The sequence below is a fragment of the Toxorhynchites rutilus genome, chromosome 1 (genome assembly GCF_029784135.1).
Source record: "Toxorhynchites rutilus septentrionalis strain SRP chromosome 1, ASM2978413v1, whole genome shotgun sequence".
Taxonomy (NCBI): Eukaryota; Metazoa; Arthropoda; class Insecta; order Diptera; family Culicidae; genus Toxorhynchites; species Toxorhynchites rutilus.
The window spans coordinates 67,209,977-67,233,688 of record NC_073744.1 but is presented as its reverse complement, the minus strand read 5'-3'; the positions used below and the strand labels follow the sequence as shown (position 1 = coordinate 67,233,688).

General features: G+C 38.5%; 1 protein-coding gene across 2 annotated transcripts; it reads right to left on the bottom strand.

Annotated features, from left to right (window-relative positions):
• Positions 1-1,680: 1,680 nt before the first annotated feature.
• LOC129763077 (uncharacterized) lies at positions 1,681-12,484 on the bottom strand. Of its 2 annotated transcripts, none has more exons than XM_055761832.1 (2): positions 11,958-12,484; positions 1,681-2,386 (listed from the first exon to the last, which is right to left on the bottom strand). In XM_055761832.1, the coding sequence occupies exons 1-2, from the start codon at positions 12,346-12,348 to the stop codon at positions 1,866-1,868; spliced, it is 912 nt and encodes a 303-aa protein (XP_055617807.1). In that variant the 5' UTR covers positions 12,349-12,484; the 3' UTR covers positions 1,681-1,865. The 2 variants fall into 2 exon arrangements, with proteins under 2 accessions (XP_055617807.1, XP_055617809.1); XM_055761834.1 differs by having other exon boundaries at positions 1,681-2,344.
• Positions 12,485-23,712: the final 11,228 nt, after the last annotated feature.

Below are 23,712 nucleotides of genomic sequence, written 5' to 3'. Positions count from 1 at the left end.
ATGTATGAGGAAATGGGAATGCTTTTAATTTTCATCAATTTAAGCCATATACAAACTATGGGATTATAATGTATAGCATTTCAAACAAATCTTAGGGAATTTCCGATTCGTTTGGCATGTAAATCGCCAAAATCCGTCCGCGGCTTATCTCCGTTTTGCGCTCTTCTCAAAAACTAGAGGGGAATGAACTCTCTGAGTTTGAAACTTTCGGCGACTGAGCAATAATCGATTGAAAATTATATAATTTTCACGATGCGAAACATTTTATGTTGCGCGCGCATACAATATTGGATACGAAAATTTTCTATTGATGGGGAAGAATAATTTTCAGAAGCTTTCCTGATAGTTGCGATTAATTGAAAAATGACAAAATCAAATGTATTTGGTTGCAGTGTTATATGCATTAGAATAAACTCTTTCGCATCAATGTATTTTTCAATTCCCAGGGAAACTGGCAGAGTATTTTTCAGCAACGATTAGTTCTTTCCAGATTTTCCTCGATACTCGAAGTTAGAAAACAGAAAACATAGAAAACATAAAAAAACTCTTTCGCATGAATGTATTTTTCAATTCCCAGGGAACTGGCAGATTATTTTTCAGCAACGATTAGATCTTTCCGGAATTTTCTCGATGCTGAATGGCATCCAAACGAAGAGTTCCGCGCGTGTATGTATGTGTGGCGGCTCTTCCCGGGGATCCGTTTGTGTCATCACTCTCCTCCTGATGGATTCCCTTTTGGCTTAAGGTGCACAAACAGGCTCTTGGTGACACCGTTCATCCGCGCTTTCATGATAAACGAAGAGCACAACACCACAACAGCGACAACATGCTCCAATCACTGTTCAATTATAACTGAGTGGATTTCCGAGCGGCGCTCGCTTATATACCGATTGGTGATTTAATTAGCCTGTTTTTAAAGCAATTTTAAGACTTTTGAAATAAGTTTTTGGATCAAAAAGTAACAAGTATATAACGCGTAGACATTTTATCTTTCGACTGAAGTGTTTATCATACCATTTCGTTCAGTTGTTAAGGAGCTATTAACGCTCACAATCTCGGTCTCCGGCGTAACGCTTTCGTTTTTGAAACATTGATTTTACACCCCGGTATAGAAATGAAAGACGTAGTCCTACGTCAAAACTCACCATTCTCTGGTTTTCTTATATCGATGTTCATGAAAGTACATACAATCACTATGAAAAACCGCCTCTACAGAAATACTAATCGATCGTTCGTCTGTTTCCACTTTCAATGCTACTTAAGTTTAAAAAGCTTGCCTGTCCGATCCAACAATCAATATATCGCCAGGTGATGCAGATGAAATAATTTAAGACCACGAGTGCTCCCTTGTGAAGTTTATGTGGCCTTTAGAGTAAATTGATCCCAACGGGTGTGGCTTATTCATAGAAAAGAGAAAAGGGAACGGTCAAGTCAATCTGGGGGTGTGTAGTTGGTTAAATAAAATCATTGATACTCTTCAGGAAGACGTAAATAGAGAACAGAAACTTTGGATTGCATCTAGCTATGATACCCCGACCTGGTATGCGTAAGTGTAATTGGAATCATGTTCTTTCAATTAAACGGAGTCGCAACACTCGTTGACAATGTTCGTTTATTGAATACACATAATAAATAGCGGTTTTTTTTCTCAACAAATAAATAATAACAATAATCGTCTAGTAGTGACCGGTCATCCCTTGGTTTGATTGACGTACCCAATCAAGAAGGTTAACCGTTGGCCAGGTTTAAAGTGTTATCACCGTCGATAATCTTTGATATTTTTACTCCTTCAAATTTTTTGGCTGTACATTTGTTTTGTTCGGGTTTGAACGTGGGTTTGTTTTTGGTATTTTTGAAACCACTCTCTAGTAAGCGTGGGCCGAACTCAAAGAGGATGATGATGATGCCGAAGAGGAGGGTGACGAGCCGGAAGACGTTCCCGCATTGTAGGCCGTCGAGCTGTACGAGCCGGAGCTGCTGGATCCGCTGGAGCTTGGATAGTACGAGTTGTAGGCCAGATTATGCGACGAGGAGGAGGTCGATGGCTCCCAGACGCGAGAGTACGGTCCACCAGTTTGGGGCTCCCAAGCGGATGGGTTGTAGCTGGATGGGGGTTCGGTAGAGGCCGGAGCAGGTGCACCGTATTCTGCAACCGGTGGCATCATTGGCATCATCGACATCGGCATTCCGAGGCCGGATTTCTTGAGTAGCTGGGCGGCCAGAAATCCGAGCACCATGGCGATGGCAAGCTTGGACAGGAGCAGCGCTTTCATCGCCTTCAGACCGATCAGGGCGACGAAGATCGGCATCAGGGCCTTCATTTTCAGCTTCAGCAGCAGCAACACTGGAAGCAGGAGTTTCTTCTTCAGTAAATGACCACGGGACTCTAGAGTGAGGCGAGAGTGGAAGGAACCCGGGGGTCCGGAACGGGTTTATGGTTTAGTCAGTTTAGTAGTTTAGTTGTAAGTAGTTTGAAGCATGTTCTCTAATTTTGGTGTTTCCTTTTTTTTGGAAGTCTGATTTGAGCAGGAATTTTCATCTAATGAACTCTAATCATCTCCTTGTGGCTCGAAAGTCATTGCCAAAACTTCATATATTGTCTTGTTATAAGGTAATGTAAGTAAATTGTATCCACTGAGATAATATTTGATTGTTTCTGAATAAGTCAGTTCAATACGACAGGTCAAATTGAGTAAAATTCATAAAGTTTTCATAAAGAGCCCAGCGTCACATATGTTAGTTAAAAATATCGTTTGTTTCGCTCCTTACTGCGTTGATCAAAAAGCGACTGTCAATGATAGTTTCCAAATATTCTGAACTGAAGTTCAGTTTTCTGCTCCCTGAACATACGATGGAACAACACAATATTTTGAGCTCACTCAGTTTTTGTAAAATTTTATTTAAATATTCTTCCGAGTTTGTCGAGAACTCTTTTCAATTTCTTACATCTGCGTTTGTGATGTTCACACATACATGACATAGATTGGCAGCAGTTTACAACTTACACCTATGAAAATAGATTTTTTTTTGTTATCCATCAAGGTCGAATTTCTTGTCAAATGAATTTGTTCCGAGCCATTAGATGTTGGTGACTCTGCTACAAGCTACGCGGCTAAATTGTACTGTGTTGTTTGTTAATGAAAATATATCAACGATTCATGCTAGTCTTGATATTCCGATTTTTATTTCAAGACAAACTTGAAAGTTTCGGACTTGAATTCTAACTTTCAAATCAGATTAAAAGGATTAAAAACTTCATAGGCCTTCTGAGAATTTTCGCAAATGTCAAATTTCTAGTTCGCTTCATACAGCTTAGTTTGTTTCGTTTCCACAAGATGGCTCAAGGTGCTATACATAGTCGACGGCGACAGCCGAAATAGTCGTGAAGTATCGACATCTGTTAAACAAATATTGTTTACAAGTGTTTGAGTTTTGCACAACAAGATCAATTTTTACTGAGTTGAAAATGTGGAGTTTCGTTGCAAATAAGCATTATTTGAGGGAAGTTTTGATTTTCTATTTCCATTGGAAGAAAAGTGCAATTGAAGCGCATCCATTGTTTGAGGAAGTTCATGGTGAATCTGAACCATGTAATAGATTTTGTAGGAAATAGTTTGGATGATTTATGCACGAAGAAGAAGATGCGAGTACTAACAGCGGGTAAAGAAGAAGATGAAGAAAAGCGAATAAGAAATAGGGTAAGGATTATGAGCGAATCACCAACACATGTCGAGATTAAAAAGAGGATCAGTGGGCTCGAAAATGGCAAGGCTGCTGGGAAGGAGAATGTCATTTGACTGGTCGGGAGGTCTCATTTGACCTTTCTACAAAAAGTGCAATCGACTCGATTGTGGCAACTATCGTTGCACAATTCTACATACAAAGTGCTCGCCCGTATCCTGTTCTTCAGATTGAGGACGTTGGCCTTTGTCGGCGAATGGCAAGCTGATTTTCCAAAGGGACGCTCCACGACGGACCAAACATCAGATGGACGGAGGCAAGTTGATGCGTTCCCAAACTTACTATTCAACGAAGAGCAGACATTCAAGGAGTACCGTTGTCACAAAATCTCACATGCTCACATGCGGATGACATCTATATCATCGGTATCGCCCGTATTGCTGTAGAAGATGCATTTAGGCCTTTTAAGAGAGTAGCGGCGAGGTTGGGACTCGTCATCAACTCTACGAAAACAAAGTACATGGTAGCTGGTAGAGAGCGTGGAAATGCCAGTGGTGTTGGTGCCGAGGTGAACTTTCTATAGACTACGTAGCCAGCTGAAGTCCCGTAGTCAGCAAACTCGCATGAACCTAGCGCTCTGTAGAACGCTGATCCTCTCGGTTACCCTTTACGGTCATGGAGCATGGACGCTGAAGTAAGCCGATCGACGTGCGCTAGGTGTTCTAGACTGTGAATTGCTGTGCTCAATACTCGACGGCAAACTGAAAGATGGAATGTGTGGCCAGAATGTCGATTGGAAGAACCGTCAAAACTATTTTCAGCAGAAAATCCGGAAGAGGTCGTAGACTCCTGGGTAATCCCCACACTTCGTAGTCATGCTCTGTGTTGGTCGGGACTAGCGGGTCGTGGCTTATTGTGAGCTGCCAAATCCAACATAAACCATCGCAAGCACAAATCGCTGTAAGTGCTGATCGATTTCGACATATACAAAAGTCATGAGCCTTTGACATATAGTAAATCAACCACTAGAACACGTCAGTGTTTTCATTTTAGAAAAAGGTTAGATTTTGTGCCACATAATCGTCAGATGCAGGAAATGACTGTGAAACGGACAGTTGCCAGTGGGACAAGATGGACTGTGAAAAGTCTGTTCAATCGATTTCTCCAGAATATCCTACGTCTGAAACATAAATCATATCGTAAAATATGGGCTGTCTAGAGGCTGACTGAAACCAAACGCAAAATAGTTGAGGGTCTGTCCGTTTATACTGCGGAAAAGCACAATATCACTTCTAGGTGGATGAATTCTATTTTTTCATCATTTAACGGACATTCGTAATGAGTTCAGACCTTAGTAGAATAAAATTATGCCTCTCACGAACGATAAACCTCTACGCTACATATATCACAAGCCTGACCATATCCCCCCACAATATGTTCATATTACCCGCATCGAAAAAAACATTGTACTTTTCGGACTGTTTTAATTTCAACAAAAAAACATTGAAAAACATTTTTTGTAAAACATTTGGCCGATTGTACGATTGAGAAACAGCATATTGAATTGCAAGAAACTGCATTTAAGGTTTGGGAAACATGAGTTTCCAAAGATATAATTGAAGTTCTTTTTAACATGTCCGTATTACCCCCACCACACTACATAGTTACGTTACGTTAAATATTTCACTTGATTTTTTTTTCCACATTCGATGTTTGACATAGTTCGCCACTGTTGATAATTGAAGAGTGACAAACAGTATTTTAAGTACCTTAAGCGAACGATCGTGGACTCAATCTAAGAATCTCCATTGACTATTTCATAAATGACCATTTTCAAGGCTAGATATGAATAAACTTGAAAGCTTGAAGTCTCTAGAATATAAAAAAAAACGAACTTTCTGAAAGTGTTGAAGAAATCTCTGGCGAAAGCTGTGTCTATCAATTTACGAGGGCGGTCCGATAAGTACTTAGCCTCATCGCCCGATGGTGTCAGTATCGCAAGAGAGATTACTTATCATGTAGTACATTCTCATATACGGCTACTGTAAAAATTTCAGCCGAAACGGACTCCTAGTTATGTTTTGACCGTGTGTGGAAGACGGCGGAGCCGCGGATTTTAGAAAAATGGAAATTCCGCCGTCTCCGTCGGCCAAATCTGTCGAATTGCACTACGAACTGCTACCCGTCCATAGTATTCTTCAGATTTGGATCCGTGAGATTTTTTGTTGTTTCCAAACTTGAAAAAGTCACTCGCCAGGCAGAAATCTGAGTCGAATGAGGAGGTCATCGTCGCCACGGAGGACTACTTTGCAGACCTCGAGAAAACGTATTTTTCAGATGGATTGAAGAAGTTGGAGCATCGCTGGGTCAAGTGTATCGAGCTAAAAGGAGACTATGTTGAGTAATAAATCGTCACTTTTCCAAAAAAAAAAGTTTTTTTTGTAGGTTAAGTACTTATCGGACTGTCCTCGTATATTACAATGAAAATTCAGTGAAATAATTGAGAAATTCTTGCGTTAAAAGCGCTCATTGTAACATCAAACGTCGCTTTATTGTTTCGTGATAAACAAATTCATTTTTAAAATAAAGATTGTCAATGAAAATTACTTTTGGGTATTTGTACAATGGATAGCTGTTATTGATTATAGAATGTAACGATCATAATGGATCGTTGTTTTGGAGGTTTTAGAGAAATCCTTCTTACAATAAATCAGCTAGGGAGGGGGATTACGTATTTTAAGTGTTTTATTTTAAACAACAATAAATTATATTCATCGATGCTCTAAGATACAGGAGATGCTAAAACTTACTTCATTGTGCCTCAATACTTTTGCAGACGGCAAAAATTATATCTTTTACACCTCGAATTACACAGCCAACATAGAATCAAATCCACATAACCAGTATGCACTAAGCAGTAGCCTTGAATCAACATTATCTCTATACAGCCATTCCACGCCAACCCGATATAGTGGCTCTCAGATTTTCGTGAAAAGTGGTTAATTTGTTCTTTACGGCAACCAGACCTGTATTTTTAATTTTTTTCATTAGGGTGCACATTTTCATTTTAGGGTGGTCCGGAAATTCCATTTTTTCGCATTTTTCCCAAAAATGACTTTTTCCGAAAATTCATAATTTTTGAATAACTGGACCGAGTCAGATGATCGATATATAAAATTAAAGCGAATTACTTAGTCTATTTTGAAAAATTATTACCTATGCCAAAAATTTGGATATTGTTTTCGTAATTATTGATTGTATTTGTTTTTTAGTGTTTTTATGCCTTTGTACTAGAGGGAACTATATTTTTTTACATTGTTTTGAAAGCTGAGGATTTTTTACATAACAAATCCAAAAACCAGAGTTGTGATTTTTTTTCGTTTTCAAGTTATGAATTTTCAAAGTTAACCGATGGTTAGAAAAATCCAATTTTCCCCCTTTTCCAATAAAAAAAATCATAACTTTAAAACAACTGGACCGGTTCAGATGATCAATATATCAAATTAAAGGAAATGATTTGGTCTTCTTTGAAAAAATATTGAAATATTGCGATAAAGAACAAATTTACCACTTTTCACATATACATCGAATATAGCGGTTCTCAGATTTTCGTCAAAAGTGGTACTTTTGTTCTTTATTGCAAAACATTAGACCCGTATTTTTTATTTTTCTATTAGGGTCCTCATTTCCATTTTAGGGTGGTCCGAAAGATCATTTGTATTCATTTTTTAATTTATTTTTTCTAAAAATGCCTTTTTTAAAATTCATAGCTCTTGAACTTCTGAACCGATTTGGATGATCGATATATCAAATTGAAGCCAAATAAGCTGGCTTTATTAAGCTTTATTCAAAAATATTGGACATAGAAAAAAATTTGATTTTTATTTTTTTAATTATCGATTGTAGTTTTTTGTTGTTGTTTTTATGGCTTTGGACTAGAGAGCGTAATATTTTTTAATATTTTTTCTTGAAAGCTGAGGATTTTTTACATAAAATATCTCTACATCAAAAATGTTTTTTTTTTCGTTTTTGGGTTGTATTTTTTTCAAAGTTCCCTTAGCTTATTGGCTTCAATTTGATATGTCGATCATCAAAATCGGTTCAGTGGTTCAAAAGTTATGATTTAAAAAAAAAGGCTTTTTTGGGAAAAGTGGAAAAAAATGATCTTTCGGACCACCCTAAAATTAAAAATGGGACCCTAATAGAAAAATGAAAAATTATGGGTCTAATGTTTTGCTATAAAGAACAAAATTACCACTTTTGACGAAAATCTGAGAACCAATATATCGGTTTCGATGTATATGTGAAAAGTGGTAAATTTGTTCTTTATCGCAATTTTTTCAATATGAATTTTTGAAAAAAGTCATTTTTGGGAAAAAGTGGAAAAAAATATTTTACGGACCACCCTAAAATAGAAATAGGGGTCCTAATAAAAAAAAATACGGATCTGATGTTTTGCGATAAACAACAAAATTACCACTTCTGACGAAAATCCTAGAACCACTATATCGGTTTGGCATGGAATGGCTATATAAAAATGTTCTGTTCGTTTGTGTACGCGTCAAAAACTCGAAAAGTACCGAACCGATTGAGCTAAAAGTTGGACACAATATACAATCCGCTTCAAGGAGAGTTGTTACGGCGGCGTAGTGCGTTTCTTAAATTAAGCCTCTAACGAAAATTGACCATTCCGTATTAAATATGTGTTCTATGCGATGGAAACATCTTTTTTCCAAGTGTTCGACAAAATCGTGAATTGAATTGTGTTTCGAAATGATTTAAAATCTATCGATTTCCTTCATCTATCTCTATATATATTAGGCTGTCAAAAAGTCCTGCGGTATTTTTTTTGAATTTTCATTTGTTCATAAAATTAGTTAAAATCATCTGTTTTAAGTCAAATATGCGCCGTTTTGTTCGATGACTTGTTCCCAACGAGATGCCAACTTCATAATACCCCTGTTATAGTAGCTCGCTTCCTTATTGGCAAAAAACTCGGATAGCCAATTTTCACAGGCCTCTTTTGTGGCTAACATCCTAGCTCGTTTGCCATGGACAAAAACAGGTGGTAGTCACTTGGTGCAAGGTCCGGACTATATGGCGGATGCAAAAGAACCTCCCATCCGAGCTCCCGGAGCTTCTGGCGCGTCACCAAAGAAGTGTGTGGCCTGGCGTTGTCCTGATGGAAGACAATGCGGCCTCTGTTTATCTAAGATGGCCTCTTCTTCATGAGTGCTACCTTCAAGCGGTCCAGTTGTTGGCAGTACAGGTCCGAATTGAGCGTTTGGCCATAGGGAAGCAGCTCATAATAGATTATTCCTTGACAATCCCACCAAACACACAGCAGAACCTCCCTGGCCGTTAATGAGGGCTTGGCCACCGTCTGAGCCGCTTCAGCGGGCTTCGACCACGACCGTTTGCGCTTCACGTTGTCGTAAGTGACCCACTTTTCATCGCCAGTCACCATCCGCTTCAGAAACGGGTCGATTTTGTTGCGATTCAGCAGCGATTCACATGCGTCGATACGGTCAAAGTTGCTTTTTTGCGTCAACGTGTGTGGCACCCTTACATCGAGCTTCTTTGTGAATCCAAGCTTCTTCAAATGGTTAATAACGGTTTGATGACTTATCCCCAGCTCTTGGCCGATGCTACGGCTGCTACTATGCCGGTCTTTCTCGGCTCATTCAGCGATTTTGTCGCAATTTTCGATGACAGGCCTTCCGGAGCGTGGCGCATCTTCGACGACCTCTACACCAGAACGAAAACGTTGAAACCATCGTTGTGCGGTGGAAATGGAAACTGTATCGGGTCCATAAACTGCACAAATTTTATTGGCAGCTTGAGATGCATTTTTGCCTTTGTCATAGTAGTACTGTAAAATATGTCGGATTTTCTCTTTATTTTGCTCCATATTTGCGACACTATAACTCACGAACGACTTAACCAAACAAAACACTGTATTATAGCGCGCAAAAATACCTTTCCAACAAGCTATAGTATGACTCGATACAATGAATACAACTAGAACTACGCGCTTACAACGACACCTCGCGGAAATACCGCAGGACTTTTTTGACAGCCTAATATAAAATATTCTGTTCGTTTGTGTACGCGTCAAAAACTCGAAAAGTGAACTCAAACTATGATACAATATACAAAACAACCAAATAAATCTAGGGCTGTTGTTACAACATAAAAAATGAAAAGTTCAACTCAACCATGCAACCATGTATAGCTAGTATTCTCATAAAAACATCGAATGAATGCTTTCTATGGCTTATATGCTCATAAAGGACGGATATAATGCTAAAAAGGCGAAAAACAAGCCAATATAATGATACAGTTACTGCATTTAATAAGCATTACTAGTATTTGTATAACAAGAAATTTCACGCCAAACCAACCGAATAATAGCTGATTTTGATGGGGCTTCCTCCAATTTTTTAAACACTATACATAAGGTGGCAGCCACCCAAATTAACAACTTTTATTCTCAGATGACTAATTGATATCATTTTTTTCATTTTCAAATCATTTTTTTGTTAAAAAAAATCGTAGCTCGAAATCCGAATGTCTGATTTAAATGTGATCTACAACTAAACTGTTAGGATATCAATAACCTATTCATGAAAACAAAAACATTTTTAATATAGGTACCGTTAAAAAATCTTGTTCGAAAATTTAATTTAATATTCAAAACTTTTACATCTCAAGATGTGTTTTTTATAGATTTTCTAGAATACAGTTTCAAATCAACACAATTTGACTAGAATGGTTACATGTCGGATTTATCAAGATGGAGATGTGATTTGTGAAAATGTGAAAAAAAAATCATCAGAAAGTAGCATCCAAATATCAATCTTCTCAAGTAAATGATGATGATGATATACGAGATCTGTTCAAAAAGTATAGCGACTTTCGAATTTACGCGGGTTACGTATACAGGTAAACCTTTTTTTGTGCGGGGGATAGGGACCGCAAAAAAAAAAATGGCATAAAAATTATCTGTCAAAACTTCACCAGTAGCTTTAAAAAACCGTGTTCGGTACACATTTTGAAAAAAAAAACCTTTTTTGTGCGGTAGAAAGGGACCGGCATAAAAAAAGTTTCCCCCAAGAAGATAACTCAAATCGACGCCGTTCACCGTTCCATTTCCTATTGTTTCCCCGCTTTGCGATGGGACAGTTTGCCTCTTCGGTTGCGCGTGGCTGTTTTGTGTTTTTAGTTGTATGCCCAAACGTGATGCTGTTAAATATCATGTCATGCAAAAACTTAGAAAAACTTAGAGATTCAAATATGCTTTTTTCGCACTGAAATGCATATAAACTATCGGAAAAAAACCAACTGGACGATAACTTCGTCAAATAGGGTCCAAACGGCCAGGAAGGTTTTGCTGTGTGTTTGGTGGGTTTGGAAGGGAATCATCCACTAAAAGCTGCCCAACTATGGCCAGACCCTCAACTCGGTTCTCTACTGTGAGCAGCTTGACCGTTTGAAGCAGGCGATTGACCAGAGGCGGCCAGACATGATCAATAGAAATGGTGTTGTTTTCCACCAGGGTAACGACCTCACACATCTTTGATGATCCGCCAGAAGCTACGGGAGCTCGGATGGGATGTCCTATTGCACCCACCGTATAGTCCGGATCTGGCTCCAAGTGATTATCATCTTTTCCGGTCCATGCAAAACGCTCTTGGTGATACTAAGCTGGCCTCAAAAGAGGCTTGCGAAAACTGGCTGTCTGAGTTTTTTGCAAATAAGGAGGGGGGTTTTATAAAGGGGGGGATAATGAAGTTGCCTTCTAAATGGCAACAAGTTTGCGAACAAAACGGCGCATATTTGACATAAATTGGATTTAATTTTTTATTTTAAGTATGTTAAATAAAGCGTCAAATTTCGATCAGAAATACGACATTTCTTTTTCCCCAACCCTATATGATATAATATCACGCAAGCGAAGCTCCACCAGAAACGCAAGCTGGTTTTATTGCCGTTTCATCACACTAAGTTCCTCTTAACGATGAAATAATAGTTTTTCATCAAATCCTGTCAGCGTCTGATATCCAAAGTATCTCCTCATGCCAAGCCAATTAGGGGGTGTTTAACTGTTCCAAATGTGAAGCTTGGAATTAATTTCAGTTGGATGATTTATGTTCACTCATGCACTTCAAACCATCCATCATGCATTAATTAGTGTACTTAGTATCTTCCCTGCTCTATTCTTGAGACTTCCAGAAAAAAATGAACCAAAACTAATCCCTCTTCCGAATACGTACCGGTGGCAAGTCCTGCTGGCACATTGAAGTCCATCCCCTTATCGGCCCGGTAGCTCACGACAGTATCCTCTGGCAGTTGCAGCTTAAACTCGTGCGTGGCCAGCACTCGTGCCACCCGGTCGAAGATGACCTTGTCGACGTTCTGTTCCTCGAAGGCACGAGCCTGTTCCTCGCGCAGTCCCAACACTCCGTCCAGATAGATCAACACCTTGCCCTTCAGGCAGTTCATCACCGAGCCATCCTCGAAGCACTCGTTCACGATGGACGACAGCAGCTGCTCACTGGTGGCGATCCGTGGGGTGCCTTCGATCAGATTCGAGGCGATCGATGCACAGGACACGGCCCCGAACAGGGCGGCGCCAAACACTAACAAACACGTCACCGATTTCATTATTTATTTATAATTTATCGTCAAGTTAACGCGACTTGCTTTCGCTAATGCACCCAGGGAAGTGCCGCAGGACGTAAGCCACTAAACTAAACCGAGGCGACCCGTTCGATTATTATAATCTATGCGTGTTGATTAAACAAATGACAACAAGCTTATGATAGTGTATTTGCCACTGTGCGAGTTTTTTATACCACCGCCTTCTCCACGGTTATGCTCCGCCCGATGAAACGAACCAAAGCGTTCGGGTCCTTCAGGCTACGGCCAAGTGCGTGAATCCGTCCAAAAACAGCTCCCTCAACATGTGACACTACCAGACAACGGAAAAGCGAAACACCAAATAAGCGCGCGAGGCCACTTTTGGCCAGCCTCTTGTTCAGGACGGGAGAGTGTACCCATTTTTCGCACCAGTATTTGTCCACAAGTTTACGGTAGTCACATGGTTACCACCGTATTTACCAAGTACTTACGACTTCGATTGTTTGTGTGGGAGGAGAGTTTTCGATTTTTTCCCTACCAAGAAGCACGAATGCACGAATGAATGAGGAAACGTGAGCGCGCACGCCCGAATGTTCCATTTTATCGGCCTCATCAGTATTCTGGCCACGGATCGGTGGCCGATGTGGTTCAGCTATGCGCGTACGATCGAAAGAATTTCGAGACCGCATTCGTAAGAATCACTTTCTCCGAGGAAAGTTGAGGTACAATGGAATGGTCCTGTCACTACAAACGCATCCCAGGGATGCTTTTCTCGTCAGCGTATGAGTGATGGTTACGTAAGACGTACAAGCACTTGTTCGGTGGGTTCCGACCTTGTTTACCGTTTATTTTTAAAACTTCCAGCATCATAGACTTGTTCGTCTGGGTGATGAAGTGGTGTTGTGATTACCGTTTGTTATCGCTAAGTAGTCCCCTAACCCCTAATTTGGATGGAATTGTTCCACTCAAAAGCATCCTTCTTTGCTCGGTAACAAAAAGAATTGGAATATTGGAGTCAATTTCGAAATACGGGGATAACTTACCAAATACTTATACCGATTCGGACAATTAAGGCAGCCAGGCGCCTAAATCGACAGCAGGGTTACAATATATTTTTTGATTTTTTTTTCCAGCGGTGCACAATAATGTAATTAAAACATATTGGACAAAAAAATCAAAATTTGAACAATGGTTGGTGAATCATACAAATATTATTTTATAACTAGCTGACCAGGCTAACATCGTCCCGCTCAAAATTTGTTTTTTGTTATCAATACCTTCAAACATTCACGTTTTCTTACTATGCGCAAGTTCATGGGTCCAATCGCAGAACTGTTCATTGATTGATCTTCTATTCGACCTCGTTGAATTTACCTTTTACTATAAAATTCCTAGTACTTCTACCAAAACTCATCATTATAATATCGGATTATTTTCTGACACATTTCTCGTTCAATATTTTTTAACCACTTGCAAATAACATGTTTCTCCGTTACATGGAATAAATGTTTGATACAGAAAATATGATAGAATGAAGACATACCCCTCCCCTCTTCGCCCCCTAGAGAGGGAGAGGAGTGTCTATTCACCATACAAACGTTTCGTGCCTCCTAAAATCTTCACATGCCAAATTTGGCTCCATCTGCTTGATTAGTTTAAGAGTTATGCAGAAATTTGTTTTTCATTTGTATGACAGCTCACCCTAAGAGAGGGGGGAGGAGTGTCGAACCACCATAGAAACATTTATTGCATCCTAAAACCTCCTTTCGGTTTCGTTGGTTTCGTTTGCTTGAATAATTCTCGAGTAATGCAAAAATTTGTGTTTCATTTGTATGACAGAACCCCTCCCCCCCTAATAGATGGGGGAGAAGTATCTAACCACCGTATAATCATTTATTGCACCCTAAAACTTCCTGATGCCTAATTTGATTGCATTTGCTCGATTAATTCTCTAGTAATGTAGAAATTTGTGTTTCATTTGTATGGCAGCCACCCCTTAGAGAGGGGGAGGGGTCTCAAACTATCACGAAAACCTTCCTCGGCCCCAAAAACCCCTACATACCAATTTCCATGTCGATCGGTTCAGTAGTATCCGAGTCCATAAGAATCAGACAGACAGACAGACAGAAATCCATTTATATATATATATATATATATATATATATATATATATATATATATATATATATATATATATATATATATATATATATTTATAGATTATATCGTTTTATAATGATTGTCATCTCTGCTATTGTGTACTTTTTAGGAGTTATTGGTGTTTATTCGAAGAGAATGGAATAATTTAAGGGAAAAAAAACTCAAAGAAATATTATCTCTTAAACCTCATTCAATTTTAATAGTTAAGTGACAACCTCCTCAAAACAGAATTATTGATTTTTCGTTCTGTGAGATCGTATGCGCGAGGGTTAAACCTACATAAAATTTGTTTTGTTTTTTTTTTGTGGTTGGTTTGAGCATTCTATTAAATATATACCAAAAAATTATAATTTGAAATCTTCTCGCTTAACACGTGTAAATTTTTTTAAGTTGGTACTGCTGTCAGTGTTCTCATGTCAATTTTGAGCGCGATCTGTCTATCAGTTTATTTACAGTGTCATAAAAAAAACAATGTATTTTTTTTTGTTCGGTGATTTTTGATATGGATAATTCTATTGATCAAATATATTGATTTCAAACAAATTTGTTTGTGTCGAAACGTCGAGAACGTTTCAAACTACATTTGTTGACTCAACTGTGTCAAAAACAAAGGTTAATGAAAGATACAAGGCATTCAAAGACGGCCGAGATGTGATGAACGATCTTCCACGTCAAGGATGTCGATCCATCAACTGATGAAAATGAAATAAAACAAAAACAATTGGATGGTTCCCGAAAATCGTCATTCAAGTTTGATAGCCCATGAATTAAATATCTCTCACGGGACAGTTCTTCAGCTTTTGGTCGATGTTTTGGGCATGAGAAAAGTCGTAGCACGACTAGTACCGAAAGAGCTCAATTTTCCTCAAAACTTTTCCATCGCGATCAAGTGGCTGAAGGCATGGTTGAACGAATAAAATCTGATCCTACGTTTATCCAACGCATAATTACGGGGTTTACGAGCATGAAAAGCAAACGTGTCGAGACCTAAAAAACAGGAAGGTAATGCTGACTGTTTTATTCGATATTCGTGGTGTTGTCATTTCGGAATTCCTTCCGGAGGGCCAACCCGTCATCGATCAATCATTACGAACGAATTTTTGACCGAAAATGGCACGAATGCGTACTCTTCAGATATGGCCTCGTGTGCCTTTTTCTACTTCCGGAACTCAAATTATCGCTTCGTGGAACTCGTTTTGACAGCGTTGGAGACATAAAAACGAATTCGCTGCGTGAAATGAAGGCAATTCCTGAATACATACTATAAAAGTTGTTTCGTTGACTGCGTTGTTCGTTGAAAAAAGTATATTGCTTCAGAAAGGGCCTGTTTTGAAGGTGATAATATGAATTTAGATGATAAATAAAGCATTTAAGTTAAAAACACAAATTCTGCGCGGTTGTAAAGCGGAAATATTTGCTCAACACACGCTGATGAATATCATTAAAAAATGTCTTACAAACGACCTTAGCAATGGATACTAAAATTTCCCATCACACCTTCTGAAAATCATTTGGTAGCTTGACGAAATTTTGACGAGTTTATCAAGGCCGCAGTTATGTTTCACGATTTCAATATAGAAGACACGACAAATCGATTCGAAGGTCAACTTCAAATCCTTTTCCAGCTTCTTCTGCATCGATACTAACGCAAACATCCTCAGACTTCTTCAGAAAGTTTTCAAAATTTTTCATATCAAGGTCTTCATCCTCAACTGACCATCTTAGTGTGTTATTCTAGCTACTATGTCCACACAACAATCATCATGTGTCGGTAATCCCAGTCCCGCTGTGAACATCCCAACTGTGAACATTCGAACAATAGCAATGTTCTTACGCCGAAAAAAGGCGACATGTGTTGTGAATCGATAGAATAGGAATTCTCTTGCGCCTAAACGGCTACTGTGTTATAGATAAAACAAATGTACTGATACTCTTACGTTTGAGGCGGTAACAGTGTAATATACAACAAAAAGTTATCTTAAGATAAAAAATGTACACGAATGAATTCTGCTCTGTTACAGCTGAATTGCTGAATGATCTTAATAAAACAAACTGTTGGGATAAAAAAAAGGTCTTCATCCGCGAATCTTTGCACGTAGTTCTCCAAACATAAGTTACCCAACATAATCAACAATAAAATTCTTGTCTCATTATGAAGTTCGCAAAATTGAGAACCTTCTGATTGAAAAATGCGATTTACGTTATTGATGAGCGGTTGAACAAAGTTTAGGAACAGCATAATCGGTTTAGTTATAGGTTTAGTCGTTCAAATGAGTCTATGTACGATTGGCGAATTGGTTATGATCATACTCAACTTGGAACGAAAAGAATAGTTTAAGCTCTTCAAATCGCTCAAGATTTCGCTTAACAACGGTCTCCAACAAAAGTCATTTTGTTGCGTTGCGTTCAACATTTTTTTAAATCAAGGTAACTATGTATATAGTATATAGATTTAATATTTAAAATTGAATTTAAAAACAAATCTGTTAATTCTGTACTTTTGCTGAAAATGTGTAAATCTGTTTATACAGATTCTGTATCTGAAATTTGGCGTGAAATCTGTAAAATTCAGAATATTCTCTTTATGTGGCAACCCTGCATGGAGGACTTGTTGGAGTCATAATTTTTTTTTGAGATTAAAAAAAACATTTTTGAGAAAAAAGAAATTTTAATTTTTCAAATATATTTTTTAGTGTGATTTTTAATATCTATTTTTATAATTTTTTACTCGAAATTCCAAGTTCCTTCATTTCCTTCTTTGACCCAAATTTTGTAGGTTATATAGTTTTTGAGCTAGAATTTTCAGTAGAAATTTTCGAAAAACAAATTTGGCTCTTTTCAAAAAGTCTATTTTTTAGAATTTAAGTATGCAAAATTGCCTCAATGACCACAATGCATATACACCCATAACGTTCTACTGCAATCTGAGATAGTGTTGCCAACTCCTAAGACGAGTCAGGATTTACTCATACCGTTGGTGTAAGCGACTCCACCATCTTTATTATCTAGATCAGAAAATATCATAAAATTTTGTTGTTAATTTAGAAATTCCTCTGACGTAGAAGCACTGAAAGCGACTGGTATTATCGGAAGTACTGTCAACGAATGGAATGATTACTTGCCTGCGGAAGCACAGTAGAAGACCCCATCTCCACACCCAAACACAGGACCGGGACGACTGAAGATCGCTGTCAGGAGAGTCTCGACTGTGGAGGGGGGATAAGGAGCTTCCAGTATAGGGTGACCGTCTGTCCTGATTCAGCAGGACATGTCCTGATTTTGAGATCTATTCGGGGTGTCCTGATTTATTTTTCACAATTTAGTCTTTGTCCTGATTTTCAAAAGAAATTCAATTTTGTTGCAGAATCAGAATTATTTTCATTGTACTATGATGTTTTTGAGTAAAACCTTTTTTATTGAAAATTGAAGTTTTGTAATCATATAAAGAGTAGTAGTTGGATCTTCCACGAGATCTTTCAACTATTTTCATTTAGAGATTTTGTTTCACTGACTGCGGTGATGTTTTTGTGTTTTGTCTGAATATTCCGAGTTATTTTTTTTTTCATACGTCTAAACGAAAATGTCATTTTACCGACGAATTACGCCAGAAGTACCACTTTTTCACAAAATAACTTAAGGATTATGAGGCTAACGCTGCATATGTGTTCCATAAATGTCGGTGGCTCATAGCGGCATTTAGATTTAGCCATTTTGTTGAAACAGAAGTTTGAAATCAACTATGAATCATTACAGGTAGATCTGATTAGGAAAAGCATATCCAAACACCGAAACATTGCCAGAATATTTGATTGGCATCCACTTCCATATCCATGCTGAACTATGCGGTGCAGAAATCCAGCTGCTCAAAAATTTTGAGTTGTAGAAGGAGTTTATGCTTTTAACAGCTGTTGCTTGTATTTCGGTACCATTGCACTTGATGTTTGATGGCTCTGAAACCGCCAAAATTATGAATACATAAATTTCGTTTTCGTGTTTTTAATTATTTATATCACAAAGAATCAAAATGGTTTGGTCTTAATCATAACTATGACAGGTGTTCTGATTTTCAACCAATCCAATTTTGAAAGAGACGAATGAAAGCGTGTTAGTGTCTTTTCCTTTCGGAACTAGCTTGAATACCGATGGATCACACTCAATTTCGAGGTTAGCTTTCGTCATGACGCGTACAGCTTCCTCTGTGACGTCTGGTCTGATTCTAGACAAAAATAGCCAGAATTTTTTATCTTCGTCGCTTTCAAAAATTGGAACTGAAAGCACATTATCCTGGGTAGGTTTGCTTCCAATTTGACATGTTTCGGGTCGTGCTGTGGATTCCAACATGCGGGGATGTTTTGCACCTCTTGGCTGATTTATGACTGGGCAAGCAGAACTTGTTGGTGGCGAGAGAAGTGCAGTAGACTTTGAATTTATCAGTTTGAGATAACCCGAAATTGGGAATTTTGGAACAATTCCGCACAGTCGTCACACATCCAAAACAAGTTTTTACCGTTGGATGTAAAATATGACTGCAGCGCACGTGATACCCCCGAGCAGGTGATAATATGAAAGAACGCTCCACAGTAACCACGGCAAACAACCATATCGATGCCAGATCCACCTTAGATCTTAGATCTAAGAATCAAACTTAGATCGATTCGTAATCTTATAAGCTTTTTTTGAACAGCAATGCTTGCGAGTGATTAGTTACAATTTTTCCCAGTAGATGTAGCTTCAATTAAAAAATTGGCGTGGAGAGTAGTACACCTTTGTTGATTTGTTCCACAAACGAAAACACAACACTCGCGAAATGCTACAATATGACACAACGGTACGACTAGTGATCCCCGATAATCGTTCGATTAATCGATTAATCGAATACTTCCTACAGAAATCGATTATTAATCGAACGAATACTGCGCAACCAATAATCGAAGCGAACGAATAATTAACGTCGATTAATCGATTCAAACCCAGAGAACAAAAAAACGTACGGCCGCTACAGTTTTATCCTGCAATTCAATCATTATCTTTGACGCTCCCCTAAACCCGTAAAAGCAGCTCAACGCCGTCAACGCGAATTGAACTTCGTTTACGCGTTCCAGGCGGAATGACACTTTTTTTTATTTTTCATGGCTCTCTAGCAAATGAGAAATATTAGTCTAACTAATTATTTCTCTCAGTGTGACGATTAATCGATTAATCGATTATTTGGGGCGATTAATCGTATCGAATAACGAACTGCTGAAAATTATTCGATTAGCTGATGAACGATTAATTTCAAAAATCGGGGATCACTAGGTACGACGAATCAACACATATATTCAACAACGGAGATCTAATAAACAACGTCAGATCGGTAATCAAATTAAATTAGGCCGAAAAACTCAAAAAATAACCGGAAAACGGAAATATCCCAGAGTATTCAGGAAAAAAAAGTACTATTATTGATTCGCCACAAATCCAGAACACCTTTTTCAGACATTTCACTAAATTTCTCCCAAACCTTTTTGATTTTATATTTTATCCGATAACAACTGAAACTACCGACGGAGACGTTTTGACTATTATCGGAAATACCGACACTACCGACAGAGCAACCTGGTGATTACATATAGCTTTGCGAACAAATGTTCATTGAAACGATTGATTGTCCGCATAAGTAGATGCAACCGTTATCTAAATGGAAAACATATGTTTTAATCCGCAAAATCGCCTAGGCCGATTTGCCGATAATATCCTTCAACTGGACAGATTATTTCATTGGAAATTTGCATGGTTATGCTTGTAGGCAAAAAAAACATAATTGCGTTTTCCCAACACTAATGGTGTTGATGAGTACGTCTGCTATGCAAACATGTGCAGTATATCAAACCGACCGATAGTAATTCAAGCTGTCGTTCTATGGAATTGACCATCGAAGAAAATAGTTGAAGATTGAACAAGCCCATACAAATTTTGTATGAGACTGAAGAAAATGAAACAAATTAAGTGAATAAAGTTGTCACAAACGGAATTTGAGACACATTTACTAACTTAAACCATCATTCAATTAATTAATTTCGTTTGGATGCACATTGATTCAGATTCATTTTTGAAATGCAATCAAAAACGGAACAAAGTTAAGTTTCGTAAACTTTTGTTTACCAAAGAAAACAAATTATATCACATTTAGTAACACTTACCCACCCCCCCAAAAAGGAAGACGATCGCGTGCCGTACGTAATCGTCTTCTGTCTTCGCTATTCGACCAGACCAAGTATTTTATGTGCTTTCTGGTCAGGCCATTTTTATTGCATTGTCGATCTGTTTGGCCGGGCTTGCCCGGTTGTCAATGGGTGGAAAGCAGGTGAGGCCATTGAAGACTCAGTTTTTAGTTTAATTTTTCGACCAACCCCTGGCCTCGATCAAAGGAATTCGGCTGTCCCCATCGGACACGGTAAACCACACCATCGGCACATTCCATCATCGGGCTAGAATTTATGGACGTTACATCAACACGTTTAAGGCGGAATAATGAGCACACGTATCAGCGGAAATGAAAGCAACTAATGTGTGTGAAAACGAAAGTCAACCAGCATAAGTTGTTGAATTGGACAGTTATTAACACATTTTCGAAGCGGAACTAGCCCTTCGACATGGTTGTCGACTCGATTTTGGAACTCCGAATATGTAGCTATTGCGGAATTGTAAAAATGATTCCTTAAACTGATTCTGGATTTCCTGAGTATTCAGGAATGGGATTTGTGGTTTTTGAAGATGCTAAAATTAAATGGCAAAGTAAAAAAGATAGCAGAGCGATGTTAAAGATTGAATCTCAGAACAGTTTCAACAACCAAATTAATCCTCTAGTTGGTTGAAAAACATTATCAAGTAAGCTATAATACGTTGGGTCCAGGGTTGCCATATTCAAATCTGTGGTTTTGGTCTGGAAAAATCTTTTTATCTTAGTTTTTTCTCAAAAAATATGTATTGAAATCTGTATTGAATTTATAAGTTCAACTTTGAAGGATTTTGCATTCTAAGCAAATTAATCGGGTATGTTTTTACTTTAATTTCTATTTATTATTCAAACTCTCGTCGTTCAACCATTTCATGATTCAGCAGATGATTTTTTTTTTTTTATCCCATTTATTTACTTAAGGCTCATTAGCATTTTAGCTGTAACAGAGCCGAATTTTAATCGTGTACATGTCACATGGTTATCATATCTATAATTAGCACATTACACAGTTGCCATTCGCCAGTATTCCTTCTATACCATTACATATGGTACATTCACACAGTAGCCATTTAGGCGTAAGGGTATTCTTTCTGTTCTTCCATTATCCAGTTGGACCACCGGACAGCGGAGACAGTTGTTTGATCATTGTTGAATTATTTATAGAACAGTAGCCCGATGTGTCTGGCAGAGCAGAGCAGTTGTATGGATGAATCGATCTTATTTCGACCGTGGATCGATCTCCATCGCTGATGATTGTTGCGTGGACGTAGCTATTCTGTAACAACACAAAGATGGTCAATGAGGGCCCTGAGTTTTGAACTCACGATCGATCGCTTACTAAGCGAACGCGCAACCAATGTGGCTACGGAGACCCCCTAGCAGATGATATTAAAAGCTATTGTTTTTATTTATTAAATCGTTTATTTTTACAGGCTCAGTTACTCAAGTTTAAAGGAGCCAAACTCCTATCTGTATTGTTACAAGTATATAAATTAAGTTACATGAGGATATCGAAGAGTTTTTAAAAAGGAAAGACCGGTTTCGCCGGGAGTACAAGTTAGACTGATTTTATTATTATCAATTTTACATCATGAAGCCTAGCCATTTACCTAAAGCCCTTACGCTGCACATTCTATCCAGTCCGTTGTCGCGTCAGGTACAGAGTCCGAATCGATGTTTTACGTTGGTGTCCTAAATTGTTGTTTCGCTTGCGTTCGCGAATTGATGCTACCGATAAACTGTTCCACAGTGATCGGTTCTGTTGCTGTGGGGAAAATGATGTTGCTTGCGTTAATTTATATATACATTTTTCATTAATTCTAGTGTTAATGAAGTAGAGAACCGATTACTCGCGGTTTGCTCGAGTTTAGGGTGACATTTTGTTTCAGGAAAAGGAAGGGATATAAGGATATGTTGACAATGTTCACACTCACATTCGCACTCACATTCATCATACTCAATTCTTAAGCCTATCTTATATCTAATATGTATTTACATTTCACCTTATTCTATTGTTAGTAAGAAGGGATCTGACTTCTCGCGAAGGAAAAGGAAAAGGAGAATATGAGGATAGAAGGACAATCATACACGAAGATCGATAGCTTTTAGGAAGACATATATTTGGGACATGTAATCAAGGTCTAACCGATCCAACACATCTCTAATCGGTACATTAGGCTGCCTTCCTCTGGCCCGAAGAGAGTTTTCTAAATTCGATCTGGCAACAAGATATTCCTCGCACGACCATACAACGTGTTCGATGTCGTGGTAACCTTGGCCACAAGCACAGATATTGCTGTCGGAAAGATTAAAACGAAAGAGTAGCGCGTCTAACGAACAGTGATTGGACATGAGTCGGGAGAAGGTGCGAAAAAGTCCCGACTCAAGTCCAGACTTTTGAAGCATTGTTTGAGGCTAACCTCAGGGACATCTTCGTTCCACTTACGTTGCCAGTTAGCGATGGTATTTTTACGGACTAAAGAATAAAATTCATGGAAGGCGATTTGACGCTGATAAATATCGCCTTCAATTGCACCTACTTTTGCCAATGAGTCAGCCCTCTCATTACCCGGAATTGAGCAATGTGAAGGGACCCAGACAAAGGTAATGACATAACAGCGTCTGGTTAAAGCACTCAAAATTTCTCGTATTCTCTCAAGGAAGTACGGCGAGTGCTTTTCCGGCCTCACTGAACGGATAGCTTCGACAGAGCTAAGACTATCCGTTACAATGTAATAGTGTTCAACAGGTCGTGAGGCGACGCTGTCCAGCGCCCAGTGTATTGCTGCCAATTCAGCAATATACACTGAGCAAGGATTCTGAAGACTGTGGAAGGTGCTAAAAAATTCGATGAACACTCCAAATCCTGTGGACTCATTCATAGAGGACCCATCAGTAAAGTACATATTATCACAATTGATACGCCCATACTTTGCATTGAAGATCGTAGGAACGATCCCCGATCGATAATAATCTGGAATTCCATGGATTTTCTCCTTCATGAACAG

Bases quoted from the DNA above. Each gene is read 5' to 3' on its own strand.
- LOC129763077 (XM_055761832.1), bottom strand. From the start codon at position 12,348: ATGAAATCGGTGACGTGTTTGTTAGTGTTTGGCGCCGCCCTGTTCGGG. The intron at 2,387-11,957 runs GTACGTATTCGG...GCCTCACTCTAG, and splicing joins GCCAGCAGGACTTGCCACCG to AGTCCCGTGGTCATTTACTG.